Source organism: Glandiceps talaboti, chromosome 3 (assembly GCF_964340395.1).
Source record: "Glandiceps talaboti chromosome 3, keGlaTala1.1, whole genome shotgun sequence".
NCBI classification, from domain to species: domain Eukaryota; kingdom Metazoa; phylum Hemichordata; class Enteropneusta; family Spengelidae; genus Glandiceps; species Glandiceps talaboti.
This window is the reverse complement of record NC_135551.1, coordinates 26,830,880-26,856,856: the sequence shown is the minus strand read 5'-3', so window position 1 is coordinate 26,856,856 and position 25,977 is coordinate 26,830,880. Positions and strand designations below refer to the sequence as shown.

The 25,977-nt window shown below is 36.9% G+C and overlaps 3 protein-coding genes across 3 annotated transcripts in view; all 3 read right to left on the bottom strand.

Annotated features, from left to right (window-relative positions):
- Positions 1–746: 746 nt before the first annotated feature.
- Positions 747–7,608, bottom strand: LOC144433311 (organic cation transporter protein-like). Its single transcript, XM_078121618.1, has 9 exons — positions 7,169–7,608; positions 6,085–6,239; positions 5,415–5,583; positions 5,075–5,234; positions 4,598–4,692; positions 3,652–3,866; positions 3,336–3,450; positions 2,563–2,772; positions 747–858 (listed from the first exon to the last, which is right to left on the bottom strand). The coding sequence occupies exons 1-9, from the start codon at positions 7,606–7,608 to the stop codon at positions 747–749; spliced, it is 1,671 nt and encodes a 556-aa protein (XP_077977744.1).
- Positions 7,609–11,558: 3,950 nt separating this feature from the next.
- On the bottom strand, positions 11,559–18,723 carry LOC144433310 (carcinine transporter-like). Its single transcript, XM_078121617.1, has 5 exons — positions 18,284–18,723; positions 17,109–17,263; positions 14,137–14,251; positions 13,460–13,669; positions 11,559–11,670 (listed from the first exon to the last, which is right to left on the bottom strand). The coding sequence occupies exons 1-5, from the start codon at positions 18,721–18,723 to the stop codon at positions 11,559–11,561; spliced, it is 1,032 nt and encodes a 343-aa protein (XP_077977743.1).
- A 2,981-nt stretch (positions 18,724–21,704) lies between these two features.
- Positions 21,705–25,977, bottom strand: part of LOC144433309 (organic cation transporter protein-like) — a 7,190-nt gene continuing 2,917 nt past the window's right edge. Inside the window, exons 4-9 of the mRNA XM_078121616.1 lie at positions 25,874–25,977; positions 25,588–25,697; positions 24,687–24,901; positions 23,795–23,909; positions 22,847–23,056; positions 21,705–21,816 (exon numbers count right to left, since the gene is read on the bottom strand). The exon at positions 25,874–25,977 is cut by the window's right edge and continues 56 nt beyond it. Of these exons, the coding sequence (XP_077977742.1) occupies positions 21,705–21,816; positions 22,847–23,056; positions 23,795–23,909; positions 24,687–24,901; positions 25,588–25,697; positions 25,874–25,977 (866 nt within the window). The remainder of the gene's footprint in view (positions 21,817–22,846; positions 23,057–23,794; positions 23,910–24,686; positions 24,902–25,587; positions 25,698–25,873) is intronic.

Genomic DNA, 25,977 nt, shown 5'->3' with positions numbered 1-25,977 from the left:
TCCTAAAATTATTTCTTAACGTAAGAAATTAAAGTACACAGATTGAAATTACTCGTGGCTGGTTGTGGGAAATTATTTAATTACACATAGATTTCGAGGTAGAAGTCTTTTTGTCCTGCGTCGAAGCGTGGACTTGAAACTGTCGTAACACAAGAGAAATCACAGGGGATGTCGAAGAATTTTCAACATGTTCTGTTCCACACAAAGTTCACAGCTGAAGTTCGATGTTGAGCTTTCAATCAGGTATAGAGTTCAGCATGTCTCCATAAAGGACTCCAACAGCAAACTTCATTATAGATCCGTCGCAGACAAGATCATACCTTGCATTGTTCACTCATTTTCCTTTATATATAGACGATTTGTATTCCACAAAAATCAGCCATGCCAAACTAATATGCTAATCGTCTGCTAACTAACTGACATTAAAACGTAAACAACTCTGACACCTAGTAGTATAGTATGATAATTCACTACCAACTAATTTACATACAAAGTAATCAGCCACTAATCCTATGTCATTGGTCGCAAGGTCAATATACGTTTATTAAATATGTCATCAGTTTGTGACAGTAGTCTGTAATTCTAAAATATGGCACAACATCGAGATTTTACATTGGATAATTATACAACGATAAAGTTATGACTGGTGAAAGAACTTTTGTAAATAAATCATTCGGAGTATATGCAGGAAAGATGGACAAAGTACAGAGACAAAATGTAACGTAAAATATGTTGACAAAATATTTTCAAATAAAGTCCTCCTTTGTTTTACTCATATGCATACTGCTAATTTTAATTATCTGTCCTGGTTTTACAGCGTTACTTCTCTTACAGTCTTTCTCTTTTGTAGGTTTCTTCCTGGGGGTAAAAATAATCGAAGAAAATGTTTTATAATGTAAAAAGTTCGTCTATTATCGTAAACAATATCATTCAAAAATACACCCAACAAAGCACTCTAGTGGACTTGTAAACCTGCCATTTTGGCCAACCCCTTTCACATCTGTATCAAAAGGAGCCTTTCCGAGCAGTTTGCAATTCCGGTTGTAGCCAATCAAATATAGTTATGTGATAATTGGAGTTGCAATTGTGTCAAACTTTTCAATTTTCGGCCATGTACTACAATGTTAGTCACTGATGAAACATAAGTTTCTGCCAAATCTGGTATCTTATTAGACTAAAAAATAAAAAACAAATAATACATCTGACAACAATCGTTCTAATCACCAGAGGCAGAAACTGTTATACTTATTTGATGTCTTGTTCACACAGTGATCTATGCTTGTACTTCTAATCACCAACACAAGGAAGGGCTTAAATCTTTCGATCTTGCTATCACAGTATCTCAAGTTGGTGGTCGTAGAGCAAGGCCAGTGAGGATGGAACGGTACGACGTAATAATGACTAGAAATACTTTTCATGCAATTAGAAACTGTCCAGTGTCCGAGTCTAGTAACAGTCATCATCTTTTGTTCTAGACCTCGGGCCGGCGGAAGCCATGGGAGTCTGGGTAAGGCTGGGATCAGAATTTACGTTACGGGGGGGGGGGGGGAAGAAATTTTTTTGTCATTTTTCCCAAGCCCCCCCCCCCCCCCATGAACCCAAGAATTGTCGTAGCCCCCTCCCGGCCACATATTTTAACGTGTAATTATACAGTACCCCTCCCCCCACTCCACTTCAGAGGTGGACATCAACTTTAGTGTCCATACATAACAGTGAGAGATTTCTTTACAAAATTAATATATCTGGGCTTTGCGAAAAAGGTTTCACATTAACTGTACTTGGAGTTACTTAGCTAGCATGGAAACAGCATCCCCCCATGATAGCTAGTGGGGAGGTAGAGAGAGGGTGTCCCCTCCCACAGTAAACACTTAAAAAAATAAGGACATCTAGGAGGCCATGTATTGGGATAAAATTTCAAACCATACACATTGTCGAAAGCCATAGAGTACTTGAAAATTTTCTTCAATACCCCAATTTTAATCGCGTCAATACATTATTATTATGCAACTGTATGGCTCTATCACCTACACGTTAACTTATACAGAGATATTTTCGCAGACACACACATTCGCTTGGCCTTTGACAACCTCATAATTAAATGTATGGTAAAATGAAAAGAGAGAGAGAGAGAGAGAGAGAGAGAGAGAGAGAGAGACAGACAGACAGACAGACAGACAGACAGACAGACAGACAGATTTGCATGGCTTTCATCGAATTCATTACTGAATCTAGGTTTAGAGGTATTGCGGTGAAGCCACGACATATTTCAAATTGCTGATTTACTCGGTAGATGACAACTCCTGAGGTTTAATTTGGTTCAAATCACGAGCAAAATATTTCGGCCGCCCCTTTCAGACCAGCAGAATTTTCGCAACCCCTTTGAACTCTCATTTTTATGCCCCCCCCCCAATTTCTCCAAGCCCCCCCTGCCGTAAATTCTGACCCTTCGTGGAAAATAATTCCACGGCAACACAAGTTCACGCGATATGACAAGGATGAATACACAATCATGTAATGTGACAAGATCATCTTGATGATTTGGAGAGAATATCCATATCATACCTTCCAAATGTTTCCCCTTCTTCGATAGTCTCTGGTAATTTCTTACCCCTTGTTTCGGGGAGAACTAATGCAAGAATTCCAGCAATGAGTTGGAGGACGGCTATGGCAGTCATCGGCAACGGTTCCCATAGATTACTCAATAACAGAACTTGTGGAGCAAAAGTAGCACCCAACATGCCACTTATACATGTTATACTTACACCAATGGATCTGAAAATGTAGATAAATTGTACGTAATGATGGCAAGTTCATAAATCAATTAATTGACCTGTCAGTCAAGCAATCAAGCAGTCAGTTTATAACAACTCTACAAAACATCCAACCGATCGACATCCAACATCCAACCAGTCGATAAATTAAAAACACGCTTATCAAGTAATCAATCGATTACTCAAATATAATACGATGCCTTGAGAAAGTAGCCAATCAAATCTTGTTTGAATCACTGATTGACTGACCGACTGACTGACTGACTGATTGATTGATTGATTGATTGATTGATTGATTGATTGATTGATTGATTGATTGAGTGAGTGAGTTAGTGATTGATTGATTGATTGATTGATTGATTGATTCATTCATTGATTGATTGAATTATTGATTGATTGAGTGATTGATTGATTGATTGATTGACTGATCAATCTATCCATCACTCACTCACCCCTCACTCACTCACTCACTCACTCACTCACTCACTCACTCACTCAATCAATCAATCAATCAATCAATCAATCAATACCGTCGTAGGATACAATTAATCAACCAATGCCTACCTTACCGTCGTAGGATACAATTCAGCCGTATATATCCCCACAATAGCATATGTTACTGCAACTCCAAACTTTCCGATCATAAAGAAGACTATTCTAAACCAAAGCAAACTTCCACCTGTGAATATCAATTCAGCAACAAAATATACAATGATGAAAAGCTATTCACCTGTAGAGAACAAACTTGTGAATTCAAAAATAAGTTTCAAATATGGGAAACTGGTCTTTTTTCGACATTATAACGATGGCTAATAACATTACATAGAATGCAAGAGTAATGTATGCGTTCTCCAAATACCTCAAAATATTGATTACTTACATTTTGGAGAGAAGGTTGTAGCAATTGCTGAGGATGAACAGAGAAGAGACGCACCAAAAATCGTAAACCTTCGACCAAACCTTGTTTCTATCAAGACTGCAGTGGCAAGGTAAGCAGGAATTTCCATCAAACCCGATAATGCAACATTAAGGTAATTGCTTCCGCCAACATTAGTATTCAATAAAAACCCATAATATGTTATACAAACAGCGGTACTGGGTAATGAACCGAGAAAAAACCACAGAGTAATTAAAACATATTACATTGAGGCTAGCATTCTGGAAATACATGCTTAATTATTGACAACCGTTAATTATGCAAATCGAACGTTAAACTAATAGCTACGTCAACAAGCTTTATAGAATATTTGCATTTTGTTATGGTTGATGTATATAGCAAATTATATGTGATTTGAAAGGCACATGTTTACGATATAGCCTAATTACTAAAAATCATCAATTATGCAAATGATTTATTGAACTTTAAAGCAACTTTAAAAAGTGTTTAGGACGTATGTTTTTTATGGTTAGCATATGTACCAAATTATGTGTAATTTTGAGTTGTGTATTTTCAAGATATTGCCTATTTAATGACGACATTATTTATGCAAATTCCTGATTATACTACAAGTATTAAATTACAGGAGAAAACTATATCAAACATGTGCGCTTTAGAGTTTTACGAAAACCTGATCATTACTAGCTAGCTGTCACCCTACAAAGTATGCGTACAAAATTTCATTTGAATTAGCCAGCCGTTTTTGAGAAAGAAGGCAGACACACACACAGATAAACAAACAGACAGACAGCAGACAAAAAACAACAACATAACAGATCTAGACCAAATCAAAGTTATTTTACCCTCCATGTGTTATTTTAACCATTAATTAAATCAGTTAGCTCTCTCACTAACTTTAAAATATATGAATTACGAGTGAACAACTTACGCAGAGAAACACGAAATCAAACTTTTCTTTCTCATGTTAGGAAAAAGGAAGATCTTTGCTATTAACCTCGCCACGGGTTCTTTTTTCGACAATGCCTGTGTAAGGGGTAAATAAAAGCATACAAATACAGTTAGTACAATTCAGTGGTGAGAAATTGCCTTTAAAAGTTTGGATTCAGAAACAGTGAGTTTGTGTTTGTAACTATGATTTCCCTTATACACATTTCTCTATTATTTTATCAAAATGGTAGTTAGTGAGTGTCAGTGTTAGTTATAACTGATGAAAAAGAATACATACTTTAAGAGACTAGACATTAATATAAAAAACACATTATTTGGAATATCACATATGATTGATTGCGCCTTCACCTGTTAACAGTGTGGGCTTTCAATATAGTACTTCAAGAGAACAAATGGAGTGTGGGTGGTTAAGTAAAGACCATTAATACCCAATTAAAACTTTGCGGTGGGATGGTACCTTATCAATAGTTGTATATCGTCTAATTTCTGTGTGTCTTGCTTTAAATATTTCGTCGGGAACCAGAACTTTATTTCCTCGTCCAATCTTCCTTATAACTTTCTCTGCTTCGTCCATTTTTCCAACGGCGATCAGCCATCGTGGTGATTCAGGAACTAACCTTAAACATTATGTAGATATGAGGGTTTGTGAGTAGAGAAATGAATTATGATACACATATTCCAGAAATGTTATTCGAGGGATCAGTCTGTGTCCCTTTGTATGTCTGTGTTTTAGATTGTTCTGTGTGATTAGAAGAGATTAGAAGGATGCGATTTAGAACTCTAGAATATCAACCTACCACCAATAGATGAACACTATAAGGGCTGGAGAGGTAGCAGTTAACAGTAATACCCGCCAATTCCGAATCAAATAAGCAAGTGGTGCCAAACCGGCATATCCAAAGCAGTAACATATGTAATAAACCATAATTACCATACCACGTTTTGATGGTCCCACAAGCTCAACCACTATAGTGATGAGAAGAAACAGAGACACAGAAAATGGAAAAGAACAGAAGAACAAAAGGTTTCTGTCTGTTTGCCTACATGCCTGTCTGATTGTCAGTTTGTCTGTCTGTTTCTTTGTGTCCGTCTCTATCTCAGTCTCTCTATTACTGTCTCTCTCTCTCTGTTTGTCTGTCTGTCTGTCTGTCTGTCTGTCTGTCTGTCTGTCTGTCTGTCTCTGTCTCTCTCCGTCTGTGTCCAACTCAGTGTCTCGGTCACTCTCTCTCTCTTCCTCACTGCCTCCCTCCCTCCCTCTCTGTCTCTGCACCTAACCTGTCTCTCTTTCTCTCGCTGTCTGTCTGTGTCTCCCTCTGTTCCTGTCTGTTTGTCTGTTTCGCTTTTCTTTCTTTCTTTCTTTCTTTCATTCTCTTACCCTTTCGTGACCAGTCTCTCTCGTGCTAAACAGCTGTTCACCTGTAACCTGGGAAATGAAAATCTGACAAATGATGGAATGGGACAACTCACTCAAAACGAACACTTGGCTGTATATTCCGTATCGTGATGTACCAGCAGTAACTCGACCTATAGCAAACAATGCGAAAGATGGAGCCAAGGCTTCAAGAAGAGAAAAAACTACCAACGTTGATACAGCTATAATTAAACTTGTCATTCTTCCAAACCTACAAGATCAGAAGAGTTCATTAATGTTAATATCTTGACATAATTCTACAATATACGTACACGTTAGAAATACAGGTAACTAGACGTAGCTGGTTATATTTACAAATGACAAACAAACAACCTGAAACAACAATCATATCAGCACTGACACAGACATGTTCCGGAGAGTAATGCGAGACTGACAATACGGTCACCCTGCGTAATCAACCTATATGAAATGGTTCTCGTTAGATCCATCCACAAGGTATGACTCTAGGTTACATCGCAATTCTCGTAATTACTCTGCCGTACATGTCTGGCATTTTTGTCAGTGTTGACATATTTGTTTTTTTTTGTCTGTCTGTCTGTCTGTCTGTCTGTCTGTCTGTCTGTCTGTCTGTCTGTCTGTCTGTCTGTCTGTCTGTCTGTCTGTCTGTCTGTCTGTCTGTTTGTTTGTTTGTTTGTTTGTTTGTTTGTTTGTTGTTTGTGGTAAACATAAATAACTTATCCTGGCCCAACTGTTGCCCCTGTCAGTTTCACGAGTTGAATTTTACACATCTTATTATTGTCAAAAGCTCGTTTATTGCTATGCAAATAATTCTAACTCCCATAGTGCAACTGATACTTATTATATAAATACATATATGTAACACAAACGACGATTACGCTTAATTAGTAAATTGTTTAATTGATGTGCATATTTACCTATCTGAAAGAGGTCCATAGATAACATATCCTATTATTGCTCCAGTCAAGTGTAAAGACGTTGAGATGCTATTTAAATGATAACTGTCACAAACAAGGTCAAACTATAGAAAGATAAAAATGAATATTCCCTATATTATACATATCAAGATAATAATGTGTCTGGTGGTGGTGGTGGTACTGCTGCTGCTTCTGTTATTGCTGGTGATGGCAGCATCCCATGGGAATATAACATAATCTTTACAAATCCCATACCTCTTGGTTGACTGTAGTCCGAGTTGCATCATACTCCCAACCATGTTGACATTCTACAACATCTGATGTATTCAAGAAGCCAAAGTCTCCTAGCAACAGATTCTCCATGGTAACGTTCCTGTCGTATGCATAACAATTACTATACTTCCATTCCGATGTACAACCGTTTTGATATTTTTCCTTTGGTATGGTTAAATCCTTTGTAAATCTTGGACAGTCATCACTAACATTATAAGCGATGCATGTACTGGTGATGACATTCGACTCGGGTACTTTACACCAGTGATCAGTGTCTGCATGCAGAAATACCGGTGAGACTGTCCACATACCAATAGGAATTGCCGAGATGCATAACAAGAAGAAACAGCATTTTTGATAGGTGCCGAATTCTCCAATCACAAATTTGAGTATGTCGACATATGGTAACATATTGCACGATGTTCTTCCTGTACGTTTTAAAAGACAAGGATAAATAAATTGATTCCAATTCAGATAAAAGAATTGTCGGAGTTGTTGACGTAGTATCTTTATCAACATTAGCTAAGACAACATAAGACCATACATCATATTTTAAGATGCATACAATCAATGAAAAATGCAATTATATTAAAAAGAAAAATTATAAAAAAATATCCAGAATGTTATTACAGTGGATGGACAGTCGTTCTGCTACAGCGTACTGCTTCTGAGTGGTCTGATATTCTGCTAAAACCTTGAATAACGTGTCTACAGAGCGCTGCTAACTGGAAAAATTGTACTTTGACCATGTACCAGCGTATTTCATTTGTGAACAGTTATTATGCAAACCCACTCTGTACTTTGCTAATCTTCTAAGCTCAATATAACACTTAAACTCTTTTCTAAAATGTACTGCTAACCACAATGAATAACAATGTTTTCAAGGCCAGAGCAAGCAACAGGTGATATTGCATATCTTAAGCCAAATGAGTGAGACAGTTATAATCGTAGACAAACAGTTTAATTATTAGACACATGTAGACTCATCTATTCAGGTCATTTGATTAGTCATAAGGTTTGATCTAAGTAATATTTGTTCATGAGCTTTCGGACCAAACAGACTCCCTGATCACCTATGGCATTGGAAGGTCATGTGATCAGGAACTCAGTTCAGTGCGAGAGTTTATGACCAAGTACACAATTTTTATCCAGACGTACCATGGTCAAACAAGTTTAACTGTTGTCAATGATTTTCGAAACACAAACAGAAAGATGTGTAAATAACACAAAATAGGATAAAATGTGATTAATACATGTAGAGAGTTTTCGACAGTAAAATTAAACACAGAACAGTTACAGTAATAGTCTTCTAATAATATTTACACTAGTGGCTACGAAGTGTATCACCACATGAAAAATTAATACAAATCTGTTTACCTGTTTAATCTCATTACAAGTGGCGAGTAATCAAAACTCCAGACACAACTCTGGCCTTTGTTAACGTCAAATGTCACCACTGGCCAAGTTGAAATTGTTTACATGCTTACTGCTGAACGTCTGTAGAAGAGTTTTGCGACAACATTTAGAGGCACCATGTTTCAAAACCTAGTATGACTTTAGTAAAGTCAATGACATATTGACACAATAACATTTACTCAATCGTGAGAAAATGAGTAGCACAATACGTACATGTGTCCCGGGGAAGGTACCACTAGTGGCCAGCTCTGGTAGGGGCGTGTGGCCAATGCTGGAAACCCCAGGCCGCATTTTAGATGCCTTTGACCAAAAATCAATACCTCATTTTAGACCATTACATGTTTTTAAGATGAAAGTTTAGACTTAAATACATTTTCGTTTTTGGGGCAATTAATGGCAGTTAGGACAACGGATCACATTTTAGATCAAGCAAAATCGAAAATAATGCAAAGTGGACCCCGTTTTAGACTCTTCAGCTCGAAAAAAACAAGACACCATTTTAGACCAAAGGTCTAGAAAACTAACCCCAAAGCGCGGCACGTATACTCAAACAAGGGGAGTAGCCCCCCCCCCCATGTGTATGATTAAGGAAGTGTACATTTTTAACTGGGCGGGGAGATTTCAACGTGGGCACAAAATCTTCTCTACAAAAACAGATAACGGAAAAACTCTTTAAATCTAGAAGAAAAAAATTGGAAATCCACTAACTTCTTAGCAAAATTTCATCAAGCACATGAAGACACAGTTTTTACCGTATCTTCACCAATACAAATATAAAGAGTCCATTTCCACTGTAAATACAATGCCACTGTCGTTGTCAGTTATCCTAATGACATTGCTGTTGTAGTCAATGACATTGATATAGCTACAAGCACTTTCGCTGTCATTATTTCTAACTGGATAATAGCTTGTGAAGTCAAGCTTTGTAGTAAACACATTTGTTGTTTATATGTGGGGGACAATAATCGATTTTTTCCCATTTTTGAGATATTATCTATTATTGATATTGTTATTACTGCTAATATTTCATTTGTCATTTTTCACTTTTCTGTTTTGGCATTAGGTCATGTTCATCAATATATTTATCAAACTCTTTCACTTTAAGTTTCTCAAGTTTAGATTGTAAGAGCAATTTTCACCAGTCATCTATCTTTTTCATTATTTTCCCATTTTTGAGATATTATCAATAATTGATATTGTTATTAGTACTAATGATTTTATTTGTCATTTTTCACTTTTCTGTTTTCAAATTGGCATCAGGTCATGTTCATCAATATAACTCTCTCACTTTAACTCTCTCAAGTTTGGATTGTAAGAGCAATTTTCACCAGTCGAACCTTAGTTTGAGGGGTTTGCGTAAGTAAGATTCAAATCTGCTCGTTCCTTCCTTTAGAGGTCAATACATGACCGTTGCTGCTCTAGACTGTTCCTTAGCTGCATGCTAAGAATGATAATTGTATGGTCTAGCACAGCGACGGCAAACAGACTCCACACAAATCCATATAGTTTTGTTCCACATTTGAAGTAGAAAATAGGTAGCTTTTCGACTTTACACTTCAGATTGAGCGACTGATTACAACTCGCGACTTTACGGAAACGTGAGGCTAAAACAAAAAGCTGTAATGTTTAACACTATTCAGTAATTGAAAAGAACAAGAGTCGATCACTGGAGAATTACACATACTGAAGGAAGGAAGTTAATGAACTCGAGTGAACACACAGATCACAAATTCAAAGGATCCCCATACTAATTTATCGTCATTCATCACTAATAACACGATATCGTTATTGACAAAATGCTCTTGCGCGGTAGAACACAGATAACATGATACGATGAGACTCACATGGGATTGTTGTCGGAAGGTAATAACATTCGCATAGTGGGGGACACAGCACAACGTTTAAAGTAAATAATTACATAACGATATGTATCAACTGTTCTGATAGCAACTGTTCTGATTTCTATTTTGGGTCAAGTGACGGGACATAAGCGATAATAAGTATGGTGGATTGGGCCTACTTAGGTAAAGTAAAGTTTGTGTAGTTGTCACGAAAGGTGAGTTTGTATTTAACATAAGAAATGAAGCAATATGAAAGAACACACACAACAGGTCACATATTTATCTCGAAATGGACATATTGCCAAAGTGAAATAAAAATATAACACAATATGTACAGGAAAACTGCTTGTCCTAAAATTATTTCATAATGTAAGAAATTAAAGTACACAGATTAAAATTACTCGTGGCTGGTTGTGGGGAATTATTTCATTACACATAGATTTCGAGGTAGAAGTCTTTTTGCCCTGCGTCGAAGCGTGGACTTGAAACTGTCGCAACACAAGAGAAATCACAGAGGATGTCGAAGAATTTTCAACATGTTCTGTTCCACACAAAGTTCACAGTTGAAGTTCGATGTTGAGCTTTCAATCAGGTATAGAGTTCAGAATGTCTCCATAAAGAACTCCAACAGCAAACTTCAGCATCTCCATTATAGATCCGTCGCAGACAAGATCATACCTTGCATTGTTCACTCATTTTCCTTTATATATAGACGATTTGTATTCCACAAAAATCAGCCATGCCAAACTAATATGCTAATCGTCTGCTAACTAACTGACATTAAAACGTAAACAACTCTGACACCTAGTAGTATAGTATGCTAATTCACTACCAACTAATTTACATACAAAGTAATCAGCCACTAATCCTATGTCATTGGTCGCAAGGTCAATATACGTTTATTAAATATGTCATCAGTTTGTGACAGTAGTCTACAATTCTAAAATATGGCACAACATCGAGATTTTACATTGGATAATTATACAGCGATAAAGTTATGACTGGTGAAAGAACTTTTGTAAATAAATCATTCAGAGCATATGCAGGAAAGATGGACAAAGTACAGAGACAAAATGTAACGTAAAATATGTTGACAAAATATTTTCAAATTAAGTCCTCCTTTGTTTTACTCATATGCACACTACTAATTTTAATTATCTGTCCTGGTTTTACAGCGTTACTTCTCTTACAGTCTTTCTCTTTTGTAGGTTTCTTCCTGGGGGTAAAAAATAATCGAAGAGAATGTTTTATAATGTAAAAAAATCGTCTATCATCATAAACAATATCATTCAAAAATACACCCAACAAAAGCACTCTAGTGGACTTGTAAACCTGCCATTTTGGCCAACCCCTTTCACATCTGTATCAAAAGGAGCCTTTCCGAGCAGTTTGCAATTCCGGTTGCAGCCAATCAAATATAGGTTATGTGATAATTGGAGTTGCAATTGTGTCAGACTTTTCAATTTTCGGCCATGTACTACAATGTTAGTCACTGATGAAACATAAGTTTCTGCCAAATCTGGTATCTTATTAGACTAAAAAATAAAAAACAAATAATACATCTGACAACAATCGTTCTAATCACCAGAGGCAGAAACTGTTATACTTATTTGATGTCTTGTTCACACAGTGATCTATACTTGTACTTCTAATCACCAACACAAGGAAGGGCTTAAATCTTTCGATCTTGCCATCACAGTATCACAGAGCAAGGTCAGTGAGGGCGGAACTGTGCGACGTAATAATGACTAGAAATACTTTTCATCAAATTAGAAACTGTCCAGTGTCCGAGTCTTGTAACAGTCATCATCTTTTGTTCTAGATCTCGGGCAGGTGGAAGCCATGGGAGTCTGGGTAAGGCCATGAACCCAAGAATTGACGTAGCCCCTCCCGGCCACATATTTTAACGTGTAATTATATAGTACCCCTCCCCCACTCTACCTAAGAGGTGGAAATCAACTTTAGTGTCCATACATAACAGTGAGAGATTTCTTTACAAAATTAATATATCTCGGCTTTGCGAAAAAGGTTTCACATTGACTGTACTTGAAGTTACTTAGCTAGCATGGTTTCCTCTTTCAATCTTGATTCTGGGCAGAAACAACATCCCCCATGATAGCTAGTGGGGAGGTAGAGAGAGGGTGTCCCTCCCACAGTAAACACTTAAAAAAATAAGGACATCTAGGAGGCCATCTATAAAATGTCAAACCATACACATCATCGAAAGCCATAGAGTACTTGAAAATTGTCTTTAATACTCCAATTTTACTCGCGTCAATACATTATTATTATGCAACTGTATGGCTATATCACCTACACTTTAACTTATACAGAGATATTTTCGCAGACACACACATTCGCTTGGCCTTTGACAGCCTCATAATTAAATGTATGGTAAAATGAAAAGAGAGAGAGAGAGAGAGAGAGAGAGAGAGAGAGAGAGAGAGAGAGAGAGAGAGAGAGAGAGAGAGAGAGAGACTGACAGAGAGACAGAGGCAGACAGACAGACAGACAGACAGACAGACAGACAGACAGACAGACAGACAGAAAGAAAGATAGAGACAGACAGACACAGACAGACAGACAGACAGACAGACATACAGACAGACAGACAGACAGAGGAAGGCATAGACAAATACATTTGCATGACTTTCATCGAATTCATTACTGAATCTAGGTTTAGACTTGCGGTGAAGCCGCGACATATTTCAAATTGCTGATTTACTCGGTAGATGACAACTCCTGAGGTTTAATTTGGTTCAAATCACGAGCAAAATATTTCTGCCACCCCTTTCAGACCAGCAGAATTTTCGCAGCCTCCTTTGAACTCTCATTTTTATGCCCCCCCCCCCATTTCTCCCAGGCCCCCCTGCCATAAATTCTGACCCTTCGTGGAAAATAATTCCACGGCAACACAAGTTCACGCGATATGACAAGGATGAATACACAATCATGTAATGTGACAAGATCATCTTGATGATTTGGAGAGAATATCCATATCATACCTTCCAAATGCTTCTCCTTCTTCGATAGTCTCTGGTAATTTCTTACCCCTTGTTTCGGGGAGAAGTAATGCAAGGACTCCAGCAGTGAGTTGGAGGACTGCTATGACAATCATCGGCAACGGTTCCCATAGATTACTCAATAACAGGACTTGTGGAGCAAAAGTAGCACCCAACATGCCACTTATACATGTTATACTTACACCAATGGATCTGAAAATGTAGATAAATTGTACGTAATGATGGTAAGTTCATAAATCAATTAATTGACCTGTCAGTCAAGCAATCAAGCAGTCAGTTTAAAACAACTCTACAGAACACCCAATCGATCGACATCCAACATCCAACCAGTCGATAAATTAAAAACACGCTTATCAAGTAATCAATCGATTACTCAAATATAATACGATGCCTGAGAAAGTAGCCAATCAAATCTTGTTTGAATCACTGATTGACTGACAAACTGACTGACTGACTGATTGATTGATTGATTGATTGATTGATTGATTGATTGATTGATTGATTGATTGACTGATCAATCTATCCATCACTCACTCACTCACTCACTCACTCACTCACTCACTCACTCACTCACTCACTCACTCACTCACTCACTCACTCACTCAATCAATCAATCAATCAATACCGTCGTAGGATACAATTAATCAACCAATGCCTACCTTACCGTCGTAGGATACAATTCAGCCATATATATCCACACAATAGCATATGTTACTGCAACTCCAAACTTTCCGATCATAAAGAAGGTTATTCTAAACCAAAGCAAACTTCCACCTGTGAATATCAATTCAGCAACAAAATATACAATGATGAAAATCTATTCACCTGTAGAGAACAAACTTGTGAATTCAAAAATAAGTTTCAAATATGGGAAACTGGTCTTTTTTCGACATTATAACGATGGCTAATAACATTACATAGAATGCAAGAGTAATGTACGCGTTCTCCAAATACCTCAAAATATTGATTACTTACATTTTGGAAAGAAGGTTGTAGCAATTGCTGAGGATGAACAGAGAAGAGACGCACCAAAAATCGTAAACTTTCGACCAAACCTTGTTTCTATCAAGACTGCAGTGGCAAGGTAAGCAGGAATTTCCATCAAACCCGATAATGCAACATTAAGGTAATTGCTTCCGCCAACATTAGTATTCAATAAGAAGCCATAATATGTTATACAAACAGCGGTACTGGGTAATGAACCGAGAAAAAACCACAGAGTAATTAAAACATATTACATTGAGGCTAGTATTCTGGAAATACATGCTTAATTATTGACAACCGTTAATTATGCAAATCGAACGTTAAACTAATAGCTACGTCAACAAGCTTTATAGAATATTTGCGTTTTGTTATGGTTGATGTATAAGCTTATAGCAAATTATATGTGATTTGAAGGGCACATTCTTACGATATAGCCTAATTACTGAAAATCATCAATTATGCAAATGATTTATTGAACTTTAAAGCAACATTAAAACGTTTTTAGGACGTATGTTTTTTATGCTTAGCATATGTACCAAATTATATGTAATTTTGAGCTGTGTATTTTCAAGATATTGCCTATTTAATGACGACATTAATTATGCAAATTCCTGATTATACTACAAGTATTAAATTACAGGAGAAAACTATATCAAACATGTGCGCTTTAGAGTTTTACGAAAACCTGATCATTACTAGCTAGCTATCACCCTACAAAGTATGCGTACAGAATTTCGTTTGAATTTAGCCAGCCGTTTTTGAGAAAGAAGACAGACACACACACAGACTAACAGACATACATACATACATACAGACAGACAGACAGACAGACAGACAGACAGACAGACAGACAGACGAAAAACAACAACATAACAGATCTAGACCACATCAAAGTTATTTTACCCTCCATGTGTTATTTTAACCATTAATTAAATCAGTTAGCTCTCTCACTAAAATATATGAATTGCGAGTGAACAACATACGCAGAGAAACACGCAATCAAACTTTTCTTTCTCATGTTAGGAAAAAGGAAGATCTTTGCAATTAATCTCGCCACGGATTCTTTTTTCGACAATGCCTGTGTGAGGGGCAAATAAAAACATACAAATACAGTTACTACAATTCAGTGGTGAGAAATTACCTTTAAAAGTTTTGATTCAGAAACAGTGAGTTTGTGTTTGTAACTATGATTTCCCTTATACACATTTCTCTATTATTTTATCAGAATGATAGTTAGTGAGTGTCAGTGTTCGTTATAACTGATGAAAAAGAATACATACTTTAAGAGACTAGACATTAATATTAAAACACACATATTTGGAGTATCACATATGATTGATTTCGCCTTCACCTGTTAACAGTGTGGGCTTTCAACACAGTACAAATGGAGTGTGGGTGGTTAAGTAAAGACCATTAATTCCCAATTAAAACTTTGCGGTGGGATGGTACCTTATCGATAGTTGTATATCGTCTAATTTCTGTGTGTCTTGCTTTAAATATTTCGTCGGGAACCAGAACTTTATTTCTTCTTCCAATCTTCCTTATAACTCTCTCTGCTTCGTCCATTTTTCCAACGGCGATCAGCCATCGTGGTGATTCAGGAACTAACCTTAAACATTATGTAGATATGCTAGTGAGGGTTTGTGAGTAGAGAAATGAATTATGATACACATATTCCAGAAATGTTATTCGAGGGATCAGTCTGTGTCCCTTTGTATGTCTGTGTTTTAGATTGTTCAGTGTGATTAGAAGAGATTAGAAGGATGCAATTTAGAACTCTAGAATATCAACCTACCACCAATAGATGAACACTATAAGGGCTGGAGAGGTAATAGTTAACAGTAATAGCCGCCAATTCCGAATCAAATAAGCAAGTGGTGCCAAACCGGCATATCCAAAGCAGTAACATATGTAATAAACCATAATTACCATACCACGTTTTGATGGTCCCACAAGCTCAACCACTATAGTGATGAGAAGAAACAGAGACACAGACAATGGAAAGGAACACAAGAGTGAAAGGTTTCTGTCTGTCTGCCTACATGCCTCTCTGTCTGTCTGTCTGATTGTCGGTTTGTCTGTCTGTTTCTTTGTGTCCGTCTCTATCTCAGTCTCTCTATTACTGTCTGTCTGTCTGTCTGTCTGTCTGTCTGTCTGTCTGTCTGTCTGTCTGTCACTGTCTCTCTCCATCTGTGTCCAACTCAGCCTCTCTCTCTCTCTCTCTCTCTCTCTCTCTCTCTCTCTCTCTCTCTCTCTCTCTCTCTCTCTCTCTCTCTCCCTCACTGCCTCCCTCCCTCTCTGTCTCTGCACCTGACCTGTCTCTCTTTCTTTCGCTGCCTGTATGTGTCTCCCTATGTTCCTGTCTGTCTGTTTGTCTGTTTCGTTTTTCTTTCTATTGCTTTCTTTCTTTCTTTCTTTCTTTCTTTCTTTCTTTCTTTCTTTCTTTCTTTCTTTCTTTCTTTCTTTCTTTCTTTCTTTCTTTTTCTTTCTTTCTTTCTTTCTTTCTTTCTTTCTTTCTTTCTTTCTTTCTTTCTTTCTTTCTTTCTTTCTCATACCCTTTCTTGATCAGTCTCTCTCGTGCTAAACAGTTGTTCACCTGTAACCTGGGAAATGAAAATCTGACAAATGATGGAATGGAACAACTCACTCAAAACGAACACTTGGCTGTATATTCCGTATCGTGATGCACCAGCAGTAACTCGACCTATAGCAAACAATGCGAAAGATGGAGCTAAGCCTTCAAGAAGAGAAAACACTACCAACGTTGATACAGCTATAATTAAACTTGTCATTCTTCCAAACCTACAAGATCAGAAGAGTTCATTAATGTTAATATCTTGACATCATTCTACAATATACGTACACGGTAGAAATACAGGTAACTAGACGTAGCTGGTTATATTTACAAATGTCAAACAAACAACCTGAAACAACAATCATGTCAGCACTGAGAAACTGACACAGACATGTTCCGGAGAGTAATGCGAGACTGACAATACGGTCACCCTGCGTAATCAACCTATATGAAATGGCTCTCGTTAGAGCCATCCACAAGGGATGACTCTAGGTTACATCGGCAATTCTCGTAATTACTCTGCCGTACCTGTCTGGCATTTTTGTCAGTGTTGACATAGTTGTTTTTGTTGTCTGTCTGTCTGTCTGTCTGTCTGTCTGTCTGTCTGTCTGTCTGTCTGTCTGTCTGTCTGTCTGTCTGTCTGTTTGTTTGTTTGTTTGTTTGTTTGTTTGTTTGTTTGTTTGTTTGTTGTCTGTCGTAAACATAAGTAGTTAAACCTGGGCCAACTGTGGCCACTGTCAGTTTCACGAATTGAATTTTACACACCTTATTATTGTCAAAAGCTCGTTTATTTCTAGGCAAATAGTTCTAACTCCCATTGTGCAACTGATAATTATTGGCTCTTAATACATATATGTAACACAAACGACGATTACGCTTAATTAGTAAATTGTTCAATTGATGTGCATATTTACCTATCTGAAAGAGGTCCATAGATAACATATCCTAACATTGCTCCGGTCAAGTATAAAGACGTTGAGATGCTATTTAAATGATAACTGTCACAAACAAGGTCAAACTATAGAAAGATAAAAATGAATATTCCCTATATTATACATATCAAGATAATAATGTGTCTGGTGGTGCTGGAGGAGGAGGAGGAGGAGGAGGAGGAGGAGGAGGAGGTGGTGGTGGTGGTGGTGGTGGTGGTGATAATGATGATGATGATGGTGGTGGTGGTGGTGGTGGTACTACTGCTGCTACTTCTGCTGTCGCTGTTGATGATGGGAACATAGCATAATCCTTACAAATCCCATACCTCTTGGTTGACTGTAGTCCGAGTTGCATCATACTCCCAACCATGTTGACATTCTACAACATCTGATGTATTCAAGAAGCCAAAGTCTCCTAGCAACAGATTCTCCATGGTAATGTTCCTGTCGTATGCATAACAATTACTATACTTCCATTCTGATGTACAACCGTTTTGATATTTTTCCTTTGGTATGGTTAAATCCTTTGTAAATCTTGGACAGTCATCACTAACATTATAAGCGATGCATGTACTGGTGATGACATTCGACTCGGGTACTTTACACCAATGATCAGTGTCTGCATGCAGAAATACCGGTGAGACTGTCCACATACCAATAGGAATTGCCGATAGACATAACAAAAAGAAACAGAATTTCTGATAGGTGCCGAATTCTCCAATCACAAATTTCAGTATGTCGTCATATGGTAACATATTGCACGATGTTCTTCCTGTACGTTTTAAAAGACAAGGATAAATAAATTGATTCCAATTCAGATAAAAGAAATGGTCTGAGTTGTTGATGTATCTTTATCAACATTAGCTAAGGCAATGTAAGACCATGCATCATATTTTAAGATGCATACACTCAATGAAAAATGCAATTACATTAAAAAGAAAAATTAGAAAACATATCCAGAATGTTATTAAAGTGGTTGGACAGTCGTTCGTCCACAGAGCGCTGTCAACTTGAAAAAAAAGTTGTACTTTGACCATGCACCAGCGTATTTCATTTGTGATTAGTTACTTATTGACATTATTGTTATTTATGTAGGTTAGATTAAACAAACCCACTCTGTACTTTGCTACTTTGCTTAGGTCAATATAACACTTAAACTATCAACTTCTAATATATACTGCTAACTAAGATGAATGACGTTTTGAAGGTCAGAGCAAACAACTACAACTAAACATGATATTGCATATCTCAAGCCAAATGAATGAGACAGTTATAATCGTAGACAAACAGTTTAATTATTAGACACATGTAGACTCATCTATTCAGGTTATTTGATTAGTCATAAAGTTTGATCTTGGTCATATTTGTTCATGAGCTTTAGGGAACTAAACAGACTCCCTGATCACTTATGTTATTGGAAGATCACATGATCAAGGACTCAGTTGAGTGCGAGAGCTTATGAAGAAGTACACGTACATCATTTTTATCCAGACGTACCATGGTCAAAACAGCTTAACTGTTGTCAATGATTTTTCGAAGCACAGACAGAAGAATATGTAAATCACACAAAATTAACATAATATGATTAAATACACATAGGAAGTTTTACACGGTGAAATTGAATACAGAACAGTAACGTTACATTAATACCCTCCCAATAATATTGACACCAGTGGCTACGAACGAAAATGTATCACCAAATGAAAGACGTAGATAAAGTAAAAAACTGTTTACCTCTTTCAATAAAAGTGACCAATAATTAAAACTCCAGACACAGCTCTGGCCTTTGTTAACGTCAAATGTGATGGGCTGCAGGTATTCTTGATGATTTCGTAATCACGCCAGTCACCACTTGGCAAGTTGATCGAGGCGCCATGTTTCAAAACCTGGTATGTGTTTAGTAAGGTCAATGACATGTCGACCTTTACTCAGTCGTGAGAAAATGAGTAGCACAATACGTACATGTGTATTTAAGAAAGTGTGCATTTTTAAAGTGGGAGGGGAGATTTCAAGGTGAGCACAAAATCTTCTCTACAAAAACATTGAAACACTGTTCTTGAATAACTGTTCGTGCACTAAAGGTCAATAAATGACCGTTGCTACTCTACTCCTGTATCATAATCATCCCTTAGCTACGAGATATACCGTAAGAATAATATTGTATGGTTTATCACAGATCGACGACAAACAGACACCACATAAAACCATACGTAATCACAATTGTGAATTTCAAACAACAGTAACATAACTTGAATTCAAAATACATCTGCGTTCGTCAAAAATTGTAACAAAGTGACGTTTTGTTCCAATTTCCAAATAGCTAGCTTTTCGACTTTACACTTCGGATCATGAGCAACTGATTACAACTCTTGACCTTACGGATACGCGAGGCTAAAACAAGAAGCTATCTTTTACAACACTATTCAGTATTTTCGCTGGTGAAGTATAAAAGTCGATCACAGGACAATTACGCATACTGGAGGAAGAAATTTAATAAACTCAAGTGAACACACAGATCGCAGATCACAAATTTCAAAGATCACTATACTTATCGCCACCCATCACTACGATATAGTTACTGACAAAATGAGTTTGTGCGGTAGAATTAAGAATACTGGTAGCCTTGATACATAAATTTGATAAGACTCGAGGGATTTTTCCTTGTATTGTAGATGAATGCCCAGAAGGTAACATTCGCATAGTGGGGGACACCAGAAATTATTTAAAGTATGTATAAATATATATTGCTATCCTTATGTATATGTAGCACATTTCTTAGAAATCAAAGCAAATTTCCGTCGAGGAGAGCGACGGCTGTCGGGGTCAATTTGTGAATCTAAACTTTGTGTAGTTGTCACGAAAGGTGAGGGAGTAAAAGATGAGGAGGGGCCACAAGAAATGGAGAAATATGAAAGAACACACACAACAGGTAACAGGTTTAACTCGAACTGGTCTTATTGCCAAAGGGAAATAAAAGTACAACACTTCGCACAGGAAAACTGCTTGTCCTAAAATTATTTCTTAATCTAAGAAGTTAGAGTACACAGATTAAAATTACTCATAGCTGGTTGTTGCAAATAATTTAACTACTCACAGATTTGGACGTAAAAGCGGCTTTAAAGCCTCTTTGTTTTAAGTCGAAGCGCGGACTTGAAACTTAAGACAAAGTAGAAGACTTTTCAACATGTTGTGTTCCACACAAAGTTCACAGTTGATGTTATATGTTGATCTTACAATCAGGAATAGAATTCAGAATTTCTTCATAAAGGACACAAAGTTGTTCACATATTTCTTTATATAGACGATTTGTTTTCCACAAAAATCACCATGCCAAACTAATATGCTAATCGTCTGCTAACTAATTGAACTCTGACACCTGGTAGTATAACATGATAATTCACTACCATCAATTTACATACAAAATATTCACTCACTAATTTACATGAAACTTAAATATGCTTTGGCCAGGGGTGAATCCTAAGTCATTGTTCGCCAGGTCAACATACTCTTATTAAATATGTCATCACTTTCTGACAGTAGTATACAAATTAATTGAAAATGAGATTCTAAAATATTGCACAACATCGAGGTTTTACATTTGATAATTATACAACTATAAAGTTCTGACTTTATTAAGGTGAAAGAACTTTTGTAAATAAATTATTCAGAGCATATGCAGGAAAGATGGGCAAAGTAGAAGACAAAATGTAATCTAAAAAAAGTTGACAAAATATTTTCAAATAAAGTCCTCCTTTGTTTTACTCATAGGCATACTGCTAATTTTAATTATCTGTCCTGGTTTTACAGCGTTACTTCTCTTACAGTCTTTCTCTTTTGTAGGTTTCTTCCTGGGGAAAAAATAATCGAACAGAATGTTTTAATGTGAAAAATTCGTCTATCATCGTAAATAATATCATTCAAAAATACACCCTACAAAAACACCCTAGTGGACTTGTAAACCTGCCATTTTGAATATCCTGAAGGACTACTGTAAACAGTCTTATTACATATTCATTGTAACTATAAATAATATACATAGATTTGGTTACCCTGACCATTTCAGGAATGCTATTCCACAAAACTGTCAACCCCTTTCACATCTGTATCAAAAGGAGCAATTCCTAGCATTGTGCAATTCCGCTTGCAGTCATTCAAACATAGCTATGTGATAATTGATGTTACAATAGCAATGATATGTAAGACTTTTTTAAATCTGTGGCCATGAACTACAGTGTGAATCACTGATGTAAACATACGTTTCTGCCAAATCTGGTATCTTAGACTAAAAGATCAGCCGTAGTAGAGGCGCTCTTCTCACCCCTTTCAACAAATGTAAAGGGAGGCTTGATAAGGACGCTAAAACTGCGATGTATTTACAGTTTAGTATCTGAACAAATACAAATAATACATCTGACAACAATCGTTCTAATCGCCAGAGGCATAAACTATTATGCTTATTTGATGTATTATTTACACAGTGATCTATACTTATACTTCTAACCACCAACTCAGGGAAGGGCTTATATCTTCTGATCTTGCCATCACAATAGGATGGCCATAGAACAAGGCCAGTGAGGATGGAACGGTACGATGTATCGTAATAATGACTAGAAATACTTTTCATCCAATTAGAAACTGTCCAGTGTCCGAGTCCAGTGAGAGTCACCATCTTTTGTTCAAATCATTGACACTGTATTGCCCCAGTACAGACTCTAGATTTCTAGATCTGGGGCCAGGGGAAGCCATGGGAGTCTGGGTAACTGAAACTACCTGATACGTGGCAAATAATTACACGGCAACATTCGCGCGCTATGACAAGGATGAATACACATTTAATGAGACAAGATCATCTTGATCAATTGAATATCCATATCATACCTTCCAAATGCTTCTCCTTCTTCTATAGTCTCTGGTAATTTCTTACCCCTTGTTTCCGGAAGAAATAATGCAAGGATTCCAGCAATGAGTTGGAGGACGGCTATGGCAATCATCGGCAACGGTTCCCATAGATTACTCAATAACAGAATTTGTGGAGCAAAAGTAGCACCCGACATGCCACTTACCCATGTTATACTTACACCTATGGATCTAATATTGAGATAGAAGTAAATTTGAAAACGAGCTAGCTACAAATCAACATACTTGTTGTGAAAATAAATTGGCTGTACTAGCCTTGTAGTAAGATCTCTGATATGCACTTAGAAGGTTACAGACCAAAAGCTGGGGATGACAGTATCTCTTGTGCGCAGTTACATGGCAAGCCTTCAACAATACCTTTGTTCAATGCCACGTGTGGTTATTGCCGGAGGACCTAGCAGCTAAACTATAAAAATTGATCTGGCCTGCCAATCAAAAGTCAACCAATCGAAAAACAAAAGCAAAACCCACCAACAAGTTCATAAAGGGACTAAATCACCAACTCTTAAAACAGTCAGCCAACCAACCAACCAACCAATCATCTATCGATCGATCAATCAATCAGCCAACCAATCAACCAATCAATCAATCGACCAACCAACCAACCAACCAACCAACCAATCAATCAATCAATCAATCAATCAATCAATCAATCAATCAATCAATCAATCAATCAATCAATCAATCAATCAATCAATCAATCAATCAATCAATCAATCAATCAATCAATCAATCAATCAACCAACCAATCAATCAATCAATCAACCAACCAACCAACCAATCAACCAACAAACCAACCAACCAACCAACCAACCAATCAAACTTTATACATTGCAAAGGTCACATGTAATGCATAAAATATACAGTGATAAGTTCGAGGTAAACGTAGAATTTGAAACCAATTCCTACCTTACTGTCGTAGGATACAACTCAGACATGTATGTCCAGACAATACCATATGTTATTGCAACCCCAAATTTTCCAACCATAAAGAAGCTAATTCTAACCCAAAGCAAGTTTCCACCTGTGAATATCAATTGATCAACCATAGGTATGTCAAAATGTTAAATACTGGAAAATGAAATAAAAACAACGATTTTAAGCAATAAAATCATTTCGGCTTGTGAGTTAATACTATGGAAATTGAGCTTTCGGTTTACTAAGATAGACACAAATACAAACTACTGTTGTTCAATGTGGTAGTAGTTTACACAAGTGGGTGATTGCAATCCTTTTGTTGTGTAGATATGTAATCATCCTACAATAGTAAAGATAGTGTAAGCAATGGAAGTCCCCACAGATGTACATTGCAAGATCATAGAAATAATCAGAAACGCCACTCTACTGTGAGTACAATAGTCGATTTTCCGGTTCCAAGATGCATTGCGCGATATGACGTCGCTTATGTTATCACATTTAGTCTTCTTTTGTCTTTTTTATGTTTGAAATAACATTTTCATCAGGAAAGACATGTTGACCTCTGAGTGATTTTATAGAACAAAGACTAACCGCCATCAATGACAGAGGGACATTTACGGGGAAACCCAGGGTACAGTTAGAAGGCAACCATCCCCCTGAGTAGCGCGTGCAATCCCCTCAGCGCGTACACACTGTGTATGGTATTGTATGGAGAGACGCGCAATGCATCTTGGAACCATCAACAGGTCTATTGAACCAAAGTCCATCCAATAGCTTATATCAACACGTCACAACAATAGTTTTAGTTTTAGTCGATCATAGCTGAAAGCTCCTTTTTTCGGTCTGAACATTACGTCTCACGGCATTGCCGTTGATTACTTACATTTCGGAAACAAAGTTGCAGCAATTGCTGTGGTTGAACAGAGAAGAGACGCACCAAAAAATGTAAACCTTCGACCAAATCTCGTTTCTATCAAGAATGCAGCAACAAAGTAAGCAGGAATTTCCATCAAACCCGCCAAGGCAATATTGAGGTAAGCATTTCCACCAAGTTTGGTATTTAACATGAATCCATAATATGTTATGCAAACGGCAGCACTGGATATGAGAAAACACAAAACAAAACAGAGGCGATCAATGTACAATACCATGAATTATCGAAATAAAAGAAAATAAATAATTATAGAAGTGCCTTAGATAAGGACAAGGACAACAACTTTCCGTACATATATTCCTTATAATGTAATGCCTGCCATATTTTCATGCGACATTTTTCAATATAATTATGTGATGTCACTGTCGTATGTTAAAATATCTTTGAGCCTTGCCATCATTGCAGGCGGGGAATTACCAGACTTGATTCCTACTCTAGTGTAACTTCCTCTTCTCCTTCCCATCAATGTCATGAATCATTGGTTGTGCTGTTTGTATCCTTCTATTTTACAGTATACGTGTATTCGTTGGGTAGTTAGCCCACAATCATCTTGCCTATACCTTTGACAAAGAATTGTTATTCAAAACGTCAAGGATTATATGGACTGCTTTGCTTCATAGTTAGAGTGAGATCAACCTCTACTTGTTACTTTCACACTTCTATTTATCATAGTCTTAGCAGCATCGTCTTTTATAAACAGGGAAACATTTTTGGAGATGTGTACTTTTTTCATTGTAACAGAAATATCTGTGCAACACATGGTAACAGTAACAAAAACACTTAAGTTCCTTTCATTTTTTTTGGTAACAGACAAAATTGTGTACTTAAAAACATAAGGTGGACAGTTTACCTCGCGAAAGATGATATCAGACTCTTTTTTCTCATGTTAGGAAAACGGAATATATCTGCAGCGACGCTTAAACCACTGCCAATGGATTCCTTTTTCATCAATGCTTCTTTCTGAAAGGCGAATTAAAGCATACGATCTAAGTACATGTAATTAAATTAGCAATCAAGATTTGCATGTCTAGAAGGAAGTATGTATGTATCAGAATGTTTATCTTGCGTATAGTTCTCTACAGCTTCAACACCTTAACAAAAGGCATCTATCTTTGATTTAGGTAGAACTTGTTTACCTTATCAGTAGCGGAATCCACTCTGAGTTCTACACACTTTGAAGTGAATATATCGTCCGGAACAAAAACGTTATTTCCTCGTCCGATTTTCCTTATCATTTTCT

What these genes read in the sequence shown, in the direction of transcription:
- LOC144433311 (XM_078121618.1), bottom strand. Translation starts at nt 7,608, where the DNA reads ATGTTACCATATGTCGACATACTCAAATTTGTGATTGGAGAATTCGGC. An exon ending in ATAGTGTTCATCTATTGGTG is followed by an intron (nt 5,235 to 5,414) that starts GTAGGTTGATAT and finishes ATAATGTTTAAG; the next exon opens with GTTAGTTCCTGAATCACCAC. An exon ending in GAAGGGGAAACATTTGGAAG is followed by an intron (nt 859 to 2,562) that starts GTATGATATGGA and finishes TTTTACCCCCAG; the next exon opens with GAAGAAACCTACAAAAGAGA.
- LOC144433310 (XM_078121617.1), bottom strand. Translation starts at nt 18,723, where the DNA reads ATGTTACCATATGACGACATACTGAAATTTGTGATTGGAGAATTCGGC. An exon ending in AACCAAGAGGTATGGGATTT is followed by an intron (nt 17,264 to 18,283) that starts GTAAGGATTATG and finishes CTGATCTTGTAG; the next exon opens with GTTTGGAAGAATGACAAGTT. An exon ending in GAAGGAGAAGCATTTGGAAG is followed by an intron (nt 11,671 to 13,459) that starts GTATGATATGGA and finishes TTTTACCCCCAG; the next exon opens with GAAGAAACCTACAAAAGAGA.